Source organism: Micropterus salmoides, unplaced genomic scaffold, assembly GCF_014851395.1.
Source record: "Micropterus salmoides isolate LMB-PRFRI ecotype aquatic unplaced genomic scaffold, ASM1485139v1 Ms_hic_scaffold_14, whole genome shotgun sequence".
Lineage (NCBI taxonomy): Eukaryota > Metazoa > Chordata > Actinopteri > Centrarchiformes > Centrarchidae > Micropterus > Micropterus salmoides.
Window position 1 is genome coordinate 19227776 of NW_024040485.1, and position 16919 is coordinate 19244694.

The following is a 16919-nucleotide window of genomic DNA, read 5'->3' on the forward strand; positions in this document are numbered from 1 at the left end:
TAACAATGATGTAATAAAATTTCCATAAAACTCAAGCTGTTTTAACTTGAGTTTAAAGTAGTGAGAAAATAGGAGCGCACATATTGATCCTCAAATAGAGTAAGATATCTGTCCAAAGGAGGATTCATGAAAGGGCACCTTGCAGTTCCTCAGTTACTGAGCGACATATACTGAGAGGTACCACCATGTCATAGAGCATTTTAAGAGTCTGATTATTTATGTTTTTATAGATGAGTTTATTAATAGTAATATTATCCAACTTAACATCTTTAATTTCTTAAGAGAAGGCTATGGGGCTGGTGGGATTTAATCAGCTTCCTATGTAGGTTACATAGTTACAGGTTCATTTTAAATGTGAAAAGAACATGGAATACAGAAAGGTATTGGCAGCATAAAATGGTAACCAGTCTCCAGTGACTAAATGTAATGTAAATGTGTGCTTGCTTTTGAAACCTTGCTCAACATTTTAATATTTTCCTTAGATTAGATGGGAATCTGACTTAAAGAGCTCTAAATATTAACGATAATTATAATAATAATAACATTGGCTGGGGCATTTTGAGTATGCATGCCTCACCTGGTGTACAAGTGCACCATGATTCTTAGAAAAAAAGCTACAGGCATCACCATCATCAGTTGGTGCAGTTGATCCTTAAACTTCCATCTAGGACACATCTTCCTCCAGCTCATTTTATCATCCTTAGGAGGCTGAGATTGTAAGAGAGAGTTTTGCTTATTGTGTCTAACTCACAGGATTGTTCATAATGACGTTAATGTACTTATGCGGCTCCTTTACCAGAATTGGGAAATACTATAATTATGCCACAAGAGGGAGTTCAACTGATTTGGTTCCCTTCATGTTCAAGAGATGTATGGGGCTGTACTCAGCTGCCATTCAGTGGAACTGGCTTCCAATGAGTATTAAGATGATTGACTCTATTGTTAGCTTTAAGTCTTCATTTAAAAAATGACAGTCTGCCTTCATAAATTAGCAGCCTGGATATTACTTATTAGGCTGTTGTTCTAGGTATGGCACTTGATCAATTTTTTATATTGTTATGAACGTATGGATTAATTTTATGTGAATTTAATTTGATGGATTTTTTTGATATATATATTATATATATATATATATATATATATGCGATGATATATTTATTGGGATGACGTTCCAGGGATTTTTTAAAATGAGGACTTTGGGACCAGTATTATTTTATCGGAATTGTATAGAGCATTGCTTCTGGATTAATATCGTTGTACATTGTCTTGTGATTGATCATTCTTTTTTAAATTAAATTATGTATATTAAGAAGCTGCAAGTGGTCTACGGGCTGTCTTTTCATGATGCTCCTACCCCCTACCTCACCAAAAAGAACCACAATGCAAATAAGCATTTGGGCTTCATTGGGTTTTTATACTTTTGATGTTTCCTGCACTTGTATCTCTGACTAAACAGGCCACTTTTATATTAACAATCAATAAAAAGTTTAGTCAATCAAAACCCACACTCAAACGCAAATGCTAACAGTTTGCTAGTATACAGTAATTACCATTATAGTGGCTAATGTAGCTTTGAGGAGCTACAGAGATCTGATAAGCTAACTTCTTGTAGCTCCACACCATCAGATTTTTTTCATTTTCAGATTTCTTGTCTTCATCCCAAACCGATGTCACTTGAGGCATTTCACACAGCTCTCTCTGGAGCCACAAAAGGCGTCATACAACATTTTTTCACATGCAGTCCCCAATAGACTTTGGTATGTAAAATCTGTGGAGGTCCCCTTTAAGACTTTTGAAGCCTGCTTAATAAATCATCTATTCACCTTTAAATTTTCTGACACAGTTTTTGTAATGTTGAATGTTTTACCTGAGTTGTCAATCCATGTTGCCATGGACTGTGAGTGTTGCAACACTGGGTAGAAACTGACGAAATAGTTCTTCTGGATACATGAAATCATAAATTATTTATGTACTGTATAAACTGAAGGAAAGAGGGCCGAGGACAGGACCCTGTGGAATCCTTGTTTTGCTCTCAAAGAAAGAAGATTTCTCAACATACTGTGTGTGCTAGAGAGATTCTGTAAGTTGAATCTGTGTCCATTTCAAGAATGCAAAACAATACACTAGTCAATGTTGGTGACATTGGGGTCATATGTGAAATACATAGCAGTTCTCCGAGACTGCCCACACTATGGCAACATGTTTCTTCTAATGTGTAAAAAATGTCCTTAAAAACCATATGTTGTGGTTATGTTTCAGATTTTTGAAGAGATCAGGCTTTTTTTGCTCATAGCGTCAATTAGAACCTCTTAAGCAAGCGGAAAAGGAGTGAAGAGCTCAAACTATCCCATAAATATGCTGGAATCTAAGACACATAGCCTGAGAAGACTTAACAGGCGACACAGACTTCATTATGTTGGTTACGCCCAGTTAGTAAATACATGAAGCTCATTTTGGTTGCTCTGAACTGATTCTCCCCTAAACTAGTCATGTGTGCTGCTATTTCTGTCACTCAACCAGCTGGTCCAGTTTGGGGCCAGTTTTCTAAAGTTGTGGGTGAAAGTTATTGTGCAGAAACATAAAATGGGTTCTTCAGATGTCTAACTTGTAGCTCTCTTACTGTAGTGATGCTTTATTGATTGCTTTAAATGAGTAAATGTAAAAGTAACACTTAGGCCTACTAACTCAGACCAACCATCCTCCCGCTTTCTGTCATCAAACAGGCGCAGATTAGACCTCCTGCCACTTTGCTGCTGACACATTTTCCATTTGTGCGATACTCCTTCATTTCGACATCACACTAAGGAATGTATACTGCCGAGGGAATAAATGCAAGACGCGTTTTGGGATTAGAGTGTGAGTACAAATAGCGTGGAAAATGTTTGTGATGCACAAAACACAGGGGGCATACAAAATAATGGAAACTTATAATGAAAATAACTTAAAAACTGAAACAAACTGTAGGTATAATAGTACAAAGGTGTGTTATTTTGGTCAAGTTGAATGCCTTTAACAAAATTCAAATCTTCAAAGAAGCCTAAACCTGCAGGTGCATCAATTAATCTATAAATGATTCTATATATCAGGATGTCCTATTGTCCTATGTGTATGGCACACATACACATATGGACTTCACTGACAGTGTTCCAGTTGAATCCAGAGTTTTACATTTACACAAATACCATGAATTTGCAGCCTTTTGCACAGTTTGGCTTATAGTAGCAATGTTTACATTTCTCAGTTGTTGTTTTGGGACTAAAGATTCTTCTTAAAAAAGTAAAACCAAAACAAACACATCACCCAATAGGCTAATTTAGAGAGAGCTTTGGCCTGAATTCGAGAAGATAACAATTTTGCAGGATTGAAGCCATTTTGATGGTGCACATTCTCTAATTTGGACAACTTCTATTGAATAAGAATGAAATTAAACTATTCATTATTTAGCTGCGCGGGTCCTCTGTGCCTTGTGTGAAGGTCTGGACTGACTTTGAAAAAAAAACTGCACGAAGAGCTTCCATTTTAAAGTATGTTCACCCTGAGAACAACAGTGCAACGCTGCCATCACGTGATGAAATGTGAGATTACAAAAACGTCCACAACACCCATCTGTCCCCCTGCTTCTTGTCTGACAACAAGGAAACAGCGGCAGGCTCAAACAAAGGAAATGGAAAATATTAAAATATTCATCAGAATTTAAGCTATATAGGCTATTTATATATTTAGCCTTGACTAAAAAAACAGATAGGCCTATGCAACCAATCAATCGCCCTGTCCGCAGCTGCCATTCATGATCAGCTGCTGTGAATGAGAACGGGTCCTCTCCTCCATCTCACATCATCATCACCATCACCATCATCGGTGCTGGTCACGTGGTGCGTCGGGAGCGGGCTGTGGGTGTGTCTAATAGCGTGTGGTTTCATTCATAACTACAGTCTTTATGTGAAGCCCAAATTAAAGTATGCAGACTGGGCAGGCTGCCTGCGAAGCGCTGCTTCAAACGGAGTCTACAGCCGGGTGAGTCCGATTTCTGTCTCTCACATCAAGACCAGTTAATGGACCTACAGGCGTGCTCGAGGTGTTAATAGGTATAGGTGCTACTATTGCCTTATGTAAGATGCGGGATAGGTGACACAGCCAGGTCTACAGTATATCATCGCAGCGTCTGATTTAGTGAGATGATGTTTGACCACGGCAGAGCCCCCGAGTCCGGCACATGCAGTGTGACTGATCGTGATTTATTCCCCGCAGGCTGAGCAGACGACGCAGGGATGATGTGGGACAGCCCTGATCCGCGGGTTTTCGGATGAGAGAGGAAGATGCTGCTGCTGCTGAGGCTGCTGCTGCTGAGCGCCGCCGGCTGCAGCGGGTCGCTGTAGTCAGCCTGCACAGAGCGGAGGGGAGCTGCTGCAACACCGCCCGTATAGACCGTAAGATACAGCACATCTGGAAACCACCACCATCCCATCCCACGTCAGGGTGAAACTAACACCCCGTCCCCCGCCTCCATATACTATTAATGGTGCTTACAAGGCTATAAACACCCGAAGCACCCTTGCAGTCTACTGATGGAATTAACTACAAAGTCTGTAGGAAGTCTTCCTGCCTGGTTAAAGCGAGAGATGATGTGAGGATGCGACATGGCATTAGACCCTGGAAACGAGCGCACGCGTACACGCACGCACGCACGCACACGCACACACACACACTTTTCTACACATTTCGGGGTCAGCGTTTTCAGTATAATTCTGATTACTTACCTTCAACATTAACTGACAAATCAAATGACGGTGAAGCTAACAAGTCAAGCTGCTGAACGTCATTAGTCTAATTAATATTAATTAGACCTGCTATTATAGGCCTACACATTTTCAGCATATAGGAAAAAATGTTTAGGGGCGATATAAGGCTATTTATAGGCTAATAATAATAATAATAATAATAATGTAATGTAGGTTAAGTATGCTCAAAATGAGAACAGAGGGAATAGAGAAAAAGTTACTATGCATGTATAAAATTAACAATTAAATAATATATAATAAAAATGCAACCCTTCAAGGGACTTTGCAGCAATTATTCTCAAAATCAGCATAGAAATCACCCTTAATGTGCACTTCATTTGCCCTTGGCTTCAATGGTGGAAAATCATCTTATTCCACTAGGACTGACAGGAAAACATATACTTTGTGTTACTGCTATGCTGTTTACTGAGTGAACTATTCACTACTCCTTGCTTTTATGACGGGACCTTGAAATCAAATGAAAATAATTTAGATGTCTTGTGCATTATTTTGTCCCCAAAGTTTAGCTTGACATATGTGGTAGGTTTGGAAATGTTTGGGACCTCAAATTGAATTTAAAATGAAGTTCTATGTGGGTTTGAACACTGTTTGTCTTCACGGAATGGGTTCATCATGATTGACCCAACGTGGATTAACACAGTTAACATATTACAGTAAATATTTCATATCAGAAATGCATTAAGGAACCCACTGTGGCTGAGATTGGACTGAAAGTATCAATTGCAGAGTGGATCTGTTTGACTTTAAGAAGGTGATGGACTGATCTTGACTGCCTGATATGGTGATGGACAAAAAATCAAATCAGTAACTCAGTATGTCAATAAACAGGAAGGAATTAATGAATGATTGAATGTTTAGTTGCTAACCAAGTGATTCTGACAGACAGGTTTCTTAATGTAGAGAAATCAGTAGAAAGTGGCTTCTGCTTTGAAACCTTTTAAAGCTGCTGTGGGCTTAGTGGTTTCAGTCGGTTGTAATAAGAAATAAAAGGGAAATGTAAACCTGCCAGAAAGGACATTTTAAGAGCTGTACAATCAAGTGCACACAACCATGCCATTTAACTCTTCTGCAAGGTAGCTTTAAACCATTTATACAATCAGCAAGAGGAGACAGATGTTTTCACCACATGTGTTGCGAGGGAGACAAAAAAAAAAATCCATGTATAAAAATGGTTTATAACACACAATAACATACTTGTATGTATAACTGCTGTGGGCACCCATAGGTGTGCACTGCTGTATAAACATAAAGAATGACAATATATTGTCAGAATCAGAAATACTTTATAAAAAAAACAGCTGTAATAATGTAAGATGTCTTATCTGAAAGGTTATAATTGAAAAATCTGTACATTAATAAACACTTCAAATGTCCATATTTCCCCCTATTTTATAGTTTGTTATAAACCACTTATTACATATTCATATACGGTTTAGAAATGCTAAGGGTGTGGGGGTGGGGTGTGGGGGTTAAAGTGTTAAATTCAGTATAAATCTGTGTGTGTGTGGTTCTTTATTATTGGTGTGTCCTTGCTATTCAAAGCTTCGTTCTCATCGTAGTTACCTTGAGCTGCTGGTATGTAAGATATTACATAAAATATGATGCTCACATGGTGAGGGAATGTGCAGCAGCATTACCAGTATGTGTAAGAAATGCAGTCATGGACTGATGTTACACAAGCTGCACTGCCTTTCTCTTTCTTTTTTGCCACACTCCTCTTTCTGTCTCACAGACTCTAATTTACAGACTGTAGTCTAGAGACCGAGAGGATTCTAGGTTATTGTGCAGAAAAAGTCCTTCTTTAGGAGATGTCAGAAAGTCTTAGGTCACGTAAGGGTTTAATGCACAGCGCTCAGTCCACACGACATTTAGGTTTATGTCACGTCGGTAAGGGGCTTTGCACCAGTTTTCCCCAGGAAATGAGTTTACTCGTCATGAGGAGTCCTGTTCAGCCCTTGCAAACAGTTGTCTAATGTTTTCTGTTGCTCTGCGGAGAGATTTCTAGTGAGAGAATAACCCTAGTGATGTTGTCAGGGTTCTATTTTCTTCGGATTGATGACATATTGTAACATAAAGATGTGGGTGGTGTGTGTGTGTGTATAATGTGTAAATAAAGTAAGTACATTTACTCAAGTACTGCTTTTAAGCACAAATATGAGGTACTTGTACTTGTAGTTTTTTCTTCTCCTGCCACTTTATACTTTTACTCCTCTACAAATATTGTGCTTTTTACTTCACTACAATTATTTGTCAGCTTTAGTTACTTTACAAGTTAAGATTTTTGCATTCAAAGCACATTTTCAACACATTTTATGTACTATTGGTTGTACATAACACACATTGTAAAGGTGCCACTTTTGGATCTGGGTAATTGTGATGTGCATCAAAATGTTTACAAACCAAACAATCAATCGATTAATGGAGAAACCTATCAGCAGATTAATCTATAATGAAAAGTATCATTAGTTGCAGTCCTATATGAAATAGCTACAAAATATTCACTTCAGCCAACAAATCAAATGTAAATGCTTTTATATCAATGCATGAGTACTAATAATCTCCCCCCAGATTATTAGTGTATATATATATATATATATATGTACACACACATACATACATATAAACATATATATACCCACATCATGGTGGTCTCTCTCTCTCTCTCTCCACTCCTTTTTCAGGAGATCTGTCTCTTGCAAAGGAGGGGGCCAGGAATAATGGAAAAACTGGTGGAGAAATGCTAAATGATTTTATTTATTTATTTGGAAACATTTGGTGCTCTAGGGAGACTTTACAGCAGCAGGATGGTGAATGTGGGAGAGACACAAAATAACCTGCAAAGTCCATGTTCATGGTCAGCACCAGGTGCTCATTGATGTGTTTTAATTTTAAACAACGATGGAGGTCTATAACGTGGAGGAATAAGATATATCTGGCTTTGGCTACACAAACACTTTTTGTAGGATCAGTTAATTGTTGTTTTTGGTCTTTTCACTGGATTTGTTGATCTTATCGTTTAAATCCACTGCACTTTGTCTTGTCTACATAAAATAAGAGAAACTGTATTATTGTCTGGAAAGAAGTGGCTGCTCTGTCTGACTTCACTCTCTCCATCCACTGCAGGGTTCACGAACGCTGACCTGGACCATGAGCAATGATTTGCCTGTTCTGACAAGTCTGACCGAGAACTCCACTGTGAGTACGGCTGTGTCCACCTCTCCACCCACTCTGTCCACACATACTCTCCAGACCTTCACATCAGCTGCTGTCTGTAGCCTGGTGAACAAACAGCTCTTCCACAATACTTTATGGATCACACTGGACCTCCACCAAAAGCAGCAACTGTTAGGTAGCAAAAACTAACAAACAAACAAACAGGATGAGTTGATACCACAGTGTTCCAGTAACATGTATTATATATCAGGTGCAGCAGTAGTGGAGAACAGCCTGATCTGTCTCCAAACAGGATTTAACTGAAAAACAGGACCGAGTGTGATGCTGGCTTTGTATGCCATGTGGCCTCTGGAGAACTGGTGGGTGGGGTGGGGTGGGGTGGGGTGGATATCTGAGCCAGCTGCGGTCATTATCGGACAGTTAAAGCTCTTCTGTGCGGAGGGAAAACTGACTGACTGTTAGAAAAATGGCCTGAAGACTGTCCAGAGGCTTCACTTCTGCAGCTGATTGCGTTGTTCTTCCTGTTTGGCTGAGCTTGTAAAAACAGCAGATTTCATTAAGTTACAGACGCTTTGACAAGCCATGTCTGTTTGCATGCTGCACACACACACATACATAACTGTGGGCTATGTAGGCCTACTTTATCTATATGTGTTGTGTGTTTAACATGTTCTGGCTTAAAGCAGGTTTGACGCTAAATGAAGGGGTAAAAAATTGTGTTTTTTTTTTTTGCTGTAATGCACATTATGGTCAACCTTCTCTGGTTTAACAGGTAGAAAATAACATTTTCTTCTATTCAGCAGCACCCTCTCCTATGTGTAGCGACTTGCTGCAGTTAGATTGAGCTTGTGATTGAAGTTGACACAGATTGATTGATGCTTTGTCTTATGGAAGTACCTTAACCACTTACAGGGAAAGCAGTCACCATAAAATCAGCTGTTTAGCTGACTACTACACACACACACCGCCTATTTTATAATACACCTCCATTAGTCCATTGACAGAAAATTTAAATGCAGCTGTTTTGATAATGGATTAATCATTTCAGTCATTTTTCAATCAAAACGCCAAACATTCTCTGGTTGCTGTTACTCCATATGTGAGGATATGCTGCTGTTCTTTGTCTTTGTCGCTGTAAACTGAATGTTTTTGGGGTTTTGGACTGATTGTCAGACGAAAACAACTTATAAAAGGCCATTTTAAGTGTCTGTACAGCCAGCCAGAAGGAAGGCATTGTTTTTTGGGTTTTTTTGCTGTTATGACCTTGCTCGTGCTCCTGTTAAGGTCATCATCATCTAAAGGTCGGTCTGTGCTCTGTGAGGAGCTTCTCCACACCATGGTTTCCATCAGAGCTGTGCATGATGACAAACATTAACATTTTCATATATTATTTAACTGTAAATGTTGCAATAAATGAATATTACATTGCGATGAAAAGAGCACAATTGTTTGCACTCTCATTTGAAATTGACATTGGAAGAAGAGCCAGGAAAGTCTGGTGGGGGGATTGCTCATGTGTGTCTGCATCCTCCTCCTCCGATTTCCATTTTTAGCATGCGGAGGCCTCATTTCCCCCTCATCGAGAAGAGCTGGGAAATTGAATTAAGGGTCTCACTGACTTTTCGATTAGCATCCCGACGCTCACTCAGCCAAGACCGAGAGTATTAATCAGAGAGAGTAGAGAAGAGGGCAGTTGTGCTGACTCGGTGTGTGTGTAAATGTGTTAGCAGGCATGATGTATGAGTGTGTGTGTGATAACAGTCACTGAGAGGAGGCAGGGACTGAAGAAAGTCTTTCAGTGTTAATTCCACTCCTTATTAAACAGTACAGCACTTATCTGACAGCATAATGCAACAAAGAGATTGCTGCGAAGCTCAAAGGGAGAATAATCAATTACTGTTCCAAAACGACTAACGCAGCCACCAAGCTCGAAACAAAAAAACACGGCAACACAGATATATAAGCTTCTGCCTTACTGTGCTATTAAATTAATGAGTTATGGGCTCCTGCAATACCATTTTATTACAAGCCATGGAAATTAAATTGATGTTGTGCAACCCAAACAATAACAGTGAGTACCAGGGTTTAGCAGATATTGGTTTTGAAGGCTGATATTTGTTGTGTCGAGCTGTGCGCTTGTGTGTGGGTTTTGTGGTTTTCTGGCTTGGTGAAGTGAGGTGGGAAAAGAGGTTCAGCATCACTGCACAGAGCACTTCTGGTTTGGTATTTGGGAGGTTCATGACACTCTCTTGTCATTGTCACGTATCTCTAAAATATCTATAGAGCAAGACAGCAGGCAGCCCCATCCCAATCACAGCTGGTGACAGGCTGCAGAAGTAACTTTTCATTCACATGTTTATCATTGGGTTCTTCAGACAGATGGCTATTTCCATGATCATGGAGATCACTGTGCGCAAACTCTTTGAAATACTCACCCCAAGAAGATTGCCTTTGAGAGGCTTTCTTGAATTTACATGTGACCAGACACCCCCCAGACACAGACAGAGATATTGCATTGTCATAGGTGTTGAAGGGATTAGTCAAATAGGCCACCAACAGATTGAATCAGATTGCATTGTTAATTAGCCTGTCTTTTCCTGAGTTCTATTCACCTTTTGTTGTCACTCAGACCTCTTAATTAGCCCAGCCCACAACCCATTGTTTGCTCTACTCTTCTTGTAACGGTGTAAAACCTTGCTCTGAATGTCTTTCTGCTAAAGGTATTTCATGACTGCTGTAAACTCTCTTATAGATGCTTCTCATATCCATCTGTATTCTTCTTAACTAAAGACTCTTCTTCAATTTGGAGCCTGTGTGAACTGTTCTTTAACAAAAGATATCTTCCACAAGGCCAAATAACATTCTGTCATTTGGTAACATAGACATACATAGATTATACAGTACTATATGAAAAACTTGTCTGGGATCCAGTGATGAAAGTAGAAATAACACAGCATATATAAGCATTCATGAGAAACTCCTGCATTCAAAACGTTTGCTTGAAGCTGCCCTAATTCAAATTTTTATTTATGTTAAAAATGTATTGAATTACTAACAGGGGAGTGAATATCGGACTCACTTCAAACAGGCCGCCAAAGACACAGCTCCAATACATTATAAAATGTTTTAATAGCTGAGTTATTATTACTAATGCATTGACATGTACGCTTAATTTTTTATAAGGTGATTAGATGTTTTGCATGCAATACAGTGTTTCCCTCGGGAATTTAGTTTTCAGTTTTATTTATTTACGGATAATACTCAAGTACCTCAAAATGGTACTCAAGGATAGTAGCCTACTTGACTAAATGTCAACCACTTTTCTCGGCTGCTCTTCATCAGGATGTGCCTGTGTCGGCGGGCCGGGTGGAGAACTATGTGCTGCTGTTGGTGCTGCTGAGTGTTTTTGCAGGGGGGACGCTGGTCCTGCTCTCCCTGCTGCTCCTCTTCTGTCACCGCTGCTGCATGGGTGGACGACGCTACTCCAGGTGGGTACGCCCTGCTGAGTGACACCCTGTGTGGGACTGGCAGGCCTGGCTCGTCCGCGCACACACACAGAGTTCTGAATATGAAATTAAAAGCTGTGATGTGATGGAGTTTTTGTGAAAGAGCACAAAGAGTAAAACTCATCCCCCCCCACATTCAGAGCCAGCGATGACCTTGAGAAGACAAACACCACCTATGCTGAGGATTCTCAGCCCACCCAAGGTCAGAGCTGTGCTTTTTTTAAGTTCACATATACATGTATTCTGGTTCACTGTCGTCACTGACTCCATTATTTCTCGCTCTGTTTGTTCTTGTCCTCTTTGTCACTTAGAGATCACCATTCATCTGGATGAATCAGACGCTCTCTCAGCTTCGAGCTGTCATGATGGAGAGTCAGAGCGATTTCTCTCCACTGGGGCCACTGGCCGCAGAGTCTCCTTCAATGAATCTGCACTTTATGAACAGAAGACGACACAGGACAAGGGACGCAGGTACCGTTCCACTGAACCAAGGTGAATTTGTACATCATCATTTGGCTAAGCTGCTGCTGGAATTAGAGTAGATGATTCGACTTCTTTCTCAGGTACACTCTGACTGAGGGAGACTTCCACCACCTGAAAAAGGCCCGGCTGACCCACCTTCACCTGCCTCCGGCCCAGTGTGACCTGAAGATCCTCACCATCATGGAGTGTGACTCAACAGAGAGCAGCACCATCAACATCTGTGAGACTGCAGCTCCCACACTGCCCCTCAGCATCTACCAGGTAACTTGACACTGGGTGTGATTTACCTCATACATCTTAATTTCTCGTCCCTAACCTGTGTTGATTTTTCTCTCCAGCCCACTGAAAGGAGAGTGCCTGACTGGATGGGACAGAGCACCAGTGGAGGTCTACCAGGAGACCCGCACCACTCCACCATATTGGACCATGGGCCCAGACGGACCTCATCAGCCATGAAAGCACAGCACACACGGTCCCAGACAGTCAGTTTCACCTTTTTCTATTTTAGAGAGAGTTTGAAAATGGTCTTACAATATAGAGAACAAATGATTAGCCACATTAGCGCTGTGGCTCTTCGCATGGCAATGTTGTTGGTTATTCCAGACTGAAGTATCTCAACATCTACTGGATGGATTACTATGAATTCTATACATATATTCATGATTCCTAGACAATGGGTCCCAATGACTTTGATGATCCTCAGACATTAACTCTAATGCGATTGTGAGGTCGACCTTTGTAGACTTGGAAAACAACTAGTAGCGTCTCCCTCAAGATGAATTGCAATAACTTCTGTGTTGATGGATGAAAAGAACAGTATAATTGTAAGTAAGCCTGCATTCAAGCTGTCTGGCCAGAAATACATTAGCACAGATAGATACTGCAATGTGAATTGTTCCTCTTGTATCAGAACTGTGAAAAGCAGCTGCCACAGGCTCAGACCTACCAATGCACTGTGACATCAGTCATCACTGCAACTGACTGACAATATGACAAACTGCTGTCCCCTGAGGGCTTTGCCTCTGCCTGTCAGGAGTCATCTCAGTTACTCTACCTCCACCCCTCCTTAATGTCTCATCACCTTCCTCCATCCTCCTTCTCCTTTCATCTCTTCTGTCAGATGGAGACTGTCAGGGACAGGGGAAATGCTGAGAGCGAAAGGGGGATGAGAGGAGAGCTGACTCAAGCTCCAGGCCAGACTTCAGTTTTACATTTCTTCTCTAAACTGCGGCGCCATGCCAGTCTGGAGGGGGCAGGGCCTTACTTCAGGAGGTGGAAGTTTGACAGCAGTCACCGTGCTGCCAGCCTGGATGCCAAAGGTTTGGTTATATGTCCTAAATGGATGAAGAAGCTTAGATTTGTGGATGATGTCTAACTTAAATGAAAGAATCTCTTTATAATAAAAAAAAAAAAACTGCAAGTGAAACACATTAAGTAGACAGCTATATCTTTTGTCTACCAGGATCCCCGAAGAGGAGGCCCTTCCAGAGACAGAGAGCAGCAAGTGAAACCACTGATCACACTGAATATGACTCTTCTCCTCTCCGAGATGAGGTCATTGAATCCTTCCCACACACTCCCATCCAGACCAGTGGCCTCCAGTCCCTCTCTGCAGAGACTCTCTCTCACCCCGCCACTGCACCCACGCCCTCAGTCTTCCTCAGCAGGTGTAACCCTTCCTATAATCCCATGACATGCACCATGAAGTTCCAAGAATTGTTGATTAACTGACTGTTCTCCATCTGTGCAGGTTAAAACTGGAGGCCATGGTGGAGGTAGGCGGTGGCAGCAGCAGTCCCAGAAGAGAGGATCTCTGTTCGCCAACAAATAATTGTTGCGCCCTGGCGCGTGAGGAGGCCACAGCCAATGGAACAGGAGTAGAAAAAGAAACAAAGTTCGGCGCAGTTACAAGAACAGATGCAGCAGGAGTTGAGCTAGAATCAGTAGACGATGAAAATTTGTTTGGAGCTCAACAAGAAGCTGCCATACAGGAAGGTTTTGAAGACATGTTAAGGAAATCTAAAGACACAAAGACAGACAGCATGACATCAGATGTGAGAAAAAAGAGTGAGGAAGAGGTAGATGACGGGGATGAGGTGGTATTGGGAGCTGAGGCCAGGCAAAGGGCCGACTCAGGCTCATCTTTTTCCTTCATAATTCGCCAGGAGACCTCAGAGGCTCCTCCCTCCCTGTACAGAGACATATGGAGCTTACGAGCCTCTCTGGAGCAATACGCCTCCTCAGACCATAGCAGCACAGATCGGGAGTCCATCCGTAGCGATGCGGACAGCGTCTCATCCCTCAGCGGTGCAGGAGTGCGCTCTGGCTTGGATAGCTGCTTGTCCCAAGACCTGGACGATGAGCCTGAAGGAGACGGGGAGGGAGAGGCGCCGGAGGGAGGGATCAGAGGGGCAACAGGTGGTTACAGTGAGATGGGAAGTGGAGCTGGAGGAGAGGGTGAGGCAGGGAACCGTAAGCTCCTACAGATGGACAGTGGGTACGCCTCCATTGAAGCACCATCCAGGGCGCCTGAGGAAATGCGGCTTTTTGGGACCCCTGGAGCTCCTCGAGGGAAGACAGCATCTGAGAGAAGGTTGTTCTTCACCAGCTCTGGGAGGAAAGGTTCAGTGTGTGAGAGCATCGAGGCCAAGCTGTTTCAGGAGGAGCTGGAGGAAGAGATGGCAGACTGCACAGAGACGGTCAAACTAAAAGAGAGACCTCAAACTGGCAGCCAGTCTCTTACCCTTCAAGAACCATATCAACTTTTGAAAGCCCTTCATCCTCAGAAACCTCCAGAATCACAATCACAGCTGATGTCTCCGCTCATGAAGACAATACCACAGCCCTCCAGTTCCCACCAACCTCGTCTCCGCCGTCGTGACTACAGCATAGACGAGAAGACGGACGCTCTTTTCAATGAGTTTCTCCGTCACGATCCACGGTTTGACCAGCAGGATTCTCCACAGCGCTCCAGGCATCGATCCAGAGTTCACCTACGGAAACAGTGGCAAAGACACAAGCAATACAGCGACCCAGGGTCAGGCGCTGGGGGTAGGTACTCTCCATCTTTGGAGAGGCAGAGGTTCACTCCGCTGCGAAGAGGTGACAGCGCCGGTTACCCTCTGGACACCAGGTATCACAGCACACTCTCACGTATTGCGAGTGCTGCCGATGAAGAAGCCAGTGAGGTTGCAGCTTGCGAGGAAGTGGCCAAAGAGAGCACAGAGAACAAAGATCCATCAAGTGAAGGCGCTACAGGCGCCGCCACAGAAAGTACAGACAAAGCAACCCCTGAGGCAACAAAGAGTTGTGCAGGGTCGAATGGTGACGGTGATGGCTGCCAAGTCTCCACAAAAAAGGACACAGAAAGCACAACTAGTCAGTCTTTGACCACTGTGACTGCAGAGAAGACCTACATGGATCCACGAGTCGACAACAGAAACAACAACAGTAGTCAAGCTATTCTATCAGAGGTTTCCCTGCAGGAAGAGAGCAGCCTGAAAGACAAGCTGGTCACATCAGTGGAAGAGAGGCTCTACGGCGGCCTGCGCAATGCAGAGAAGCTCGGCCACGAAGGAACAGAGCATGTGCTTACAGTGTCTCACACAGCCTCACCTGGCTTCAGTCCCATATAACCTGTTAACAACTCCATTCTCTTTATTAACTTTATCGCAAATCCATTGTCTATAGACAACAGACTTTAATAAAATAGTCTATAGCCCTTCAAACATCATCATGTGTTAGATACTTGGCCAATCTGTGTCCCTTACATTTGGACCTCTTCAAAATAAACCTCGTTTGATAACCGATGCATCAAACCACAGATATATTCTAAAGGACAGAAGTACCCTCTTGATGCCCAGTCTTTACATTCAGACCTTAATTTCCACTGTGACACCATGTGACATGTGATGCCCCCCTTCTTTTTTTTTTTTTTTTATTGGTAACCGTTCTTAAAATCAAACGCAGTCATTACATAGCTTTGAAAATATAGACCCGTCTTTAGAAAAATTCAATATTTTCAGAGTTAACTGTGATGTTTCAGCATGCTACTGTATGTCCAATTAATGTGCTTGTGAATACTGTACAGATTTAACTTTAAAACAAAAAGCACTTTGATGAGAAGAAAGATGATGGAGTTTCTGTCACCCATTTCTCTCATTTTAAAACCATATCCTCAAGTGTCCTTCTTGTCTCTTTCACCATGAGGGCAAATGTTTCCATGAAAGCTTGTGGTTTTTATATTTGGCAATAGGAATAGCAACACTATGTTTTAAAAAAAAATCTCATTGACATCATATCAGCATAGCTTTAGAATACACATACTATATCATAATGGTTAAAACAGATGGGACACAATACAGCCAACATAGTTGTCAAAAATGCGTGCATCAAGAATTTTTATACTCATATTTCACCTATTTTTATAGGATTTATGTTAGTCATTTGTCCCTGTTATTCATCATAATTAAGGAGGCGGTATCCAGGAGCTTCCGTGGGCTCGAATGTAGTGGAGTGTTGTATCACTGCTGGGACTCTGCTGAGGGGGAGACTGACAGATGATACTTAAAGTGACTGACACAGGAGCCTCGCAGGCTTTTAGACAGATGGTCCAGTGACAGAGAATTGAGGCTGTGAAAAGTGGAGGTGGAAGCTGAATAGCAGTGGCATAGTCTGCTCCCATTATCCCACCAGAAGGGGCTATAGGCTACTCGCTCTGTATTACTAAAGAAAAGATATGTCTGGTGATATTCTACATTTTTCTTTGTCATGAAAAGAGCATTAAGGAAAATGTAGAATATTGCCAGCCGTGTGTAAATCTGTCTCGCACACTGAATAGCTTTCTTACCACCATCTTCCAGTATGGATGTGAAGTGTAATTATTATGTCATATTCTATCTTTTCAACATAAGAGCACTGCTGCATGTTTTAACTTGTGATAAAGATGGTCACCTGG

The 16919-nt window shown here is 41.9% G+C and overlaps 1 protein-coding gene across 1 annotated transcript; it reads left to right on the forward strand.

Moving 5' to 3' along the window:
• The first annotated feature begins 3682 nt into the window (after positions 1 to 3682).
• LOC119902906 (voltage-dependent calcium channel beta subunit-associated regulatory protein) lies at positions 3683 to 16754 on the forward strand. The gene is made up of 11 exons (XM_038719296.1): positions 3683 to 4014; positions 4249 to 4427; positions 7923 to 7994; positions 11316 to 11461; positions 11620 to 11681; positions 11791 to 11950; positions 12043 to 12223; positions 12301 to 12444; positions 13083 to 13281; positions 13425 to 13629; positions 13713 to 16754. Exons 3-11 carry the CDS (start codon positions 7947 to 7949, stop codon positions 15595 to 15597), a joined length of 3030 nt encoding a protein of 1009 aa, XP_038575224.1. The 5' UTR covers positions 3683 to 4014; positions 4249 to 4427; positions 7923 to 7946; the 3' UTR covers positions 15598 to 16754.
• The last annotated feature ends 165 nt before the right edge of the window (positions 16755 to 16919 follow it).

Excerpts from the sequence above, each read along its gene's own strand:
- LOC119902906 (XM_038719296.1), top strand. The coding sequence starts at position 7,947 with ATGAGCAATGATTTGCCTGTTCTGACAAGTCTGACCGAGAACTCCACT. Across the intron at positions 11,951-12,042 it reads ACACAGGACAAGGGACGCAG|GTACACTCTGACTGAGGGAG; the intron begins GTACCGTTCCAC and ends CTTCTTTCTCAG. Across the intron at positions 12,445-13,082 it reads AGCACACACGGTCCCAGACA|ATGGAGACTGTCAGGGACAG; the intron begins GTCAGTTTCACC and ends CTCTTCTGTCAG.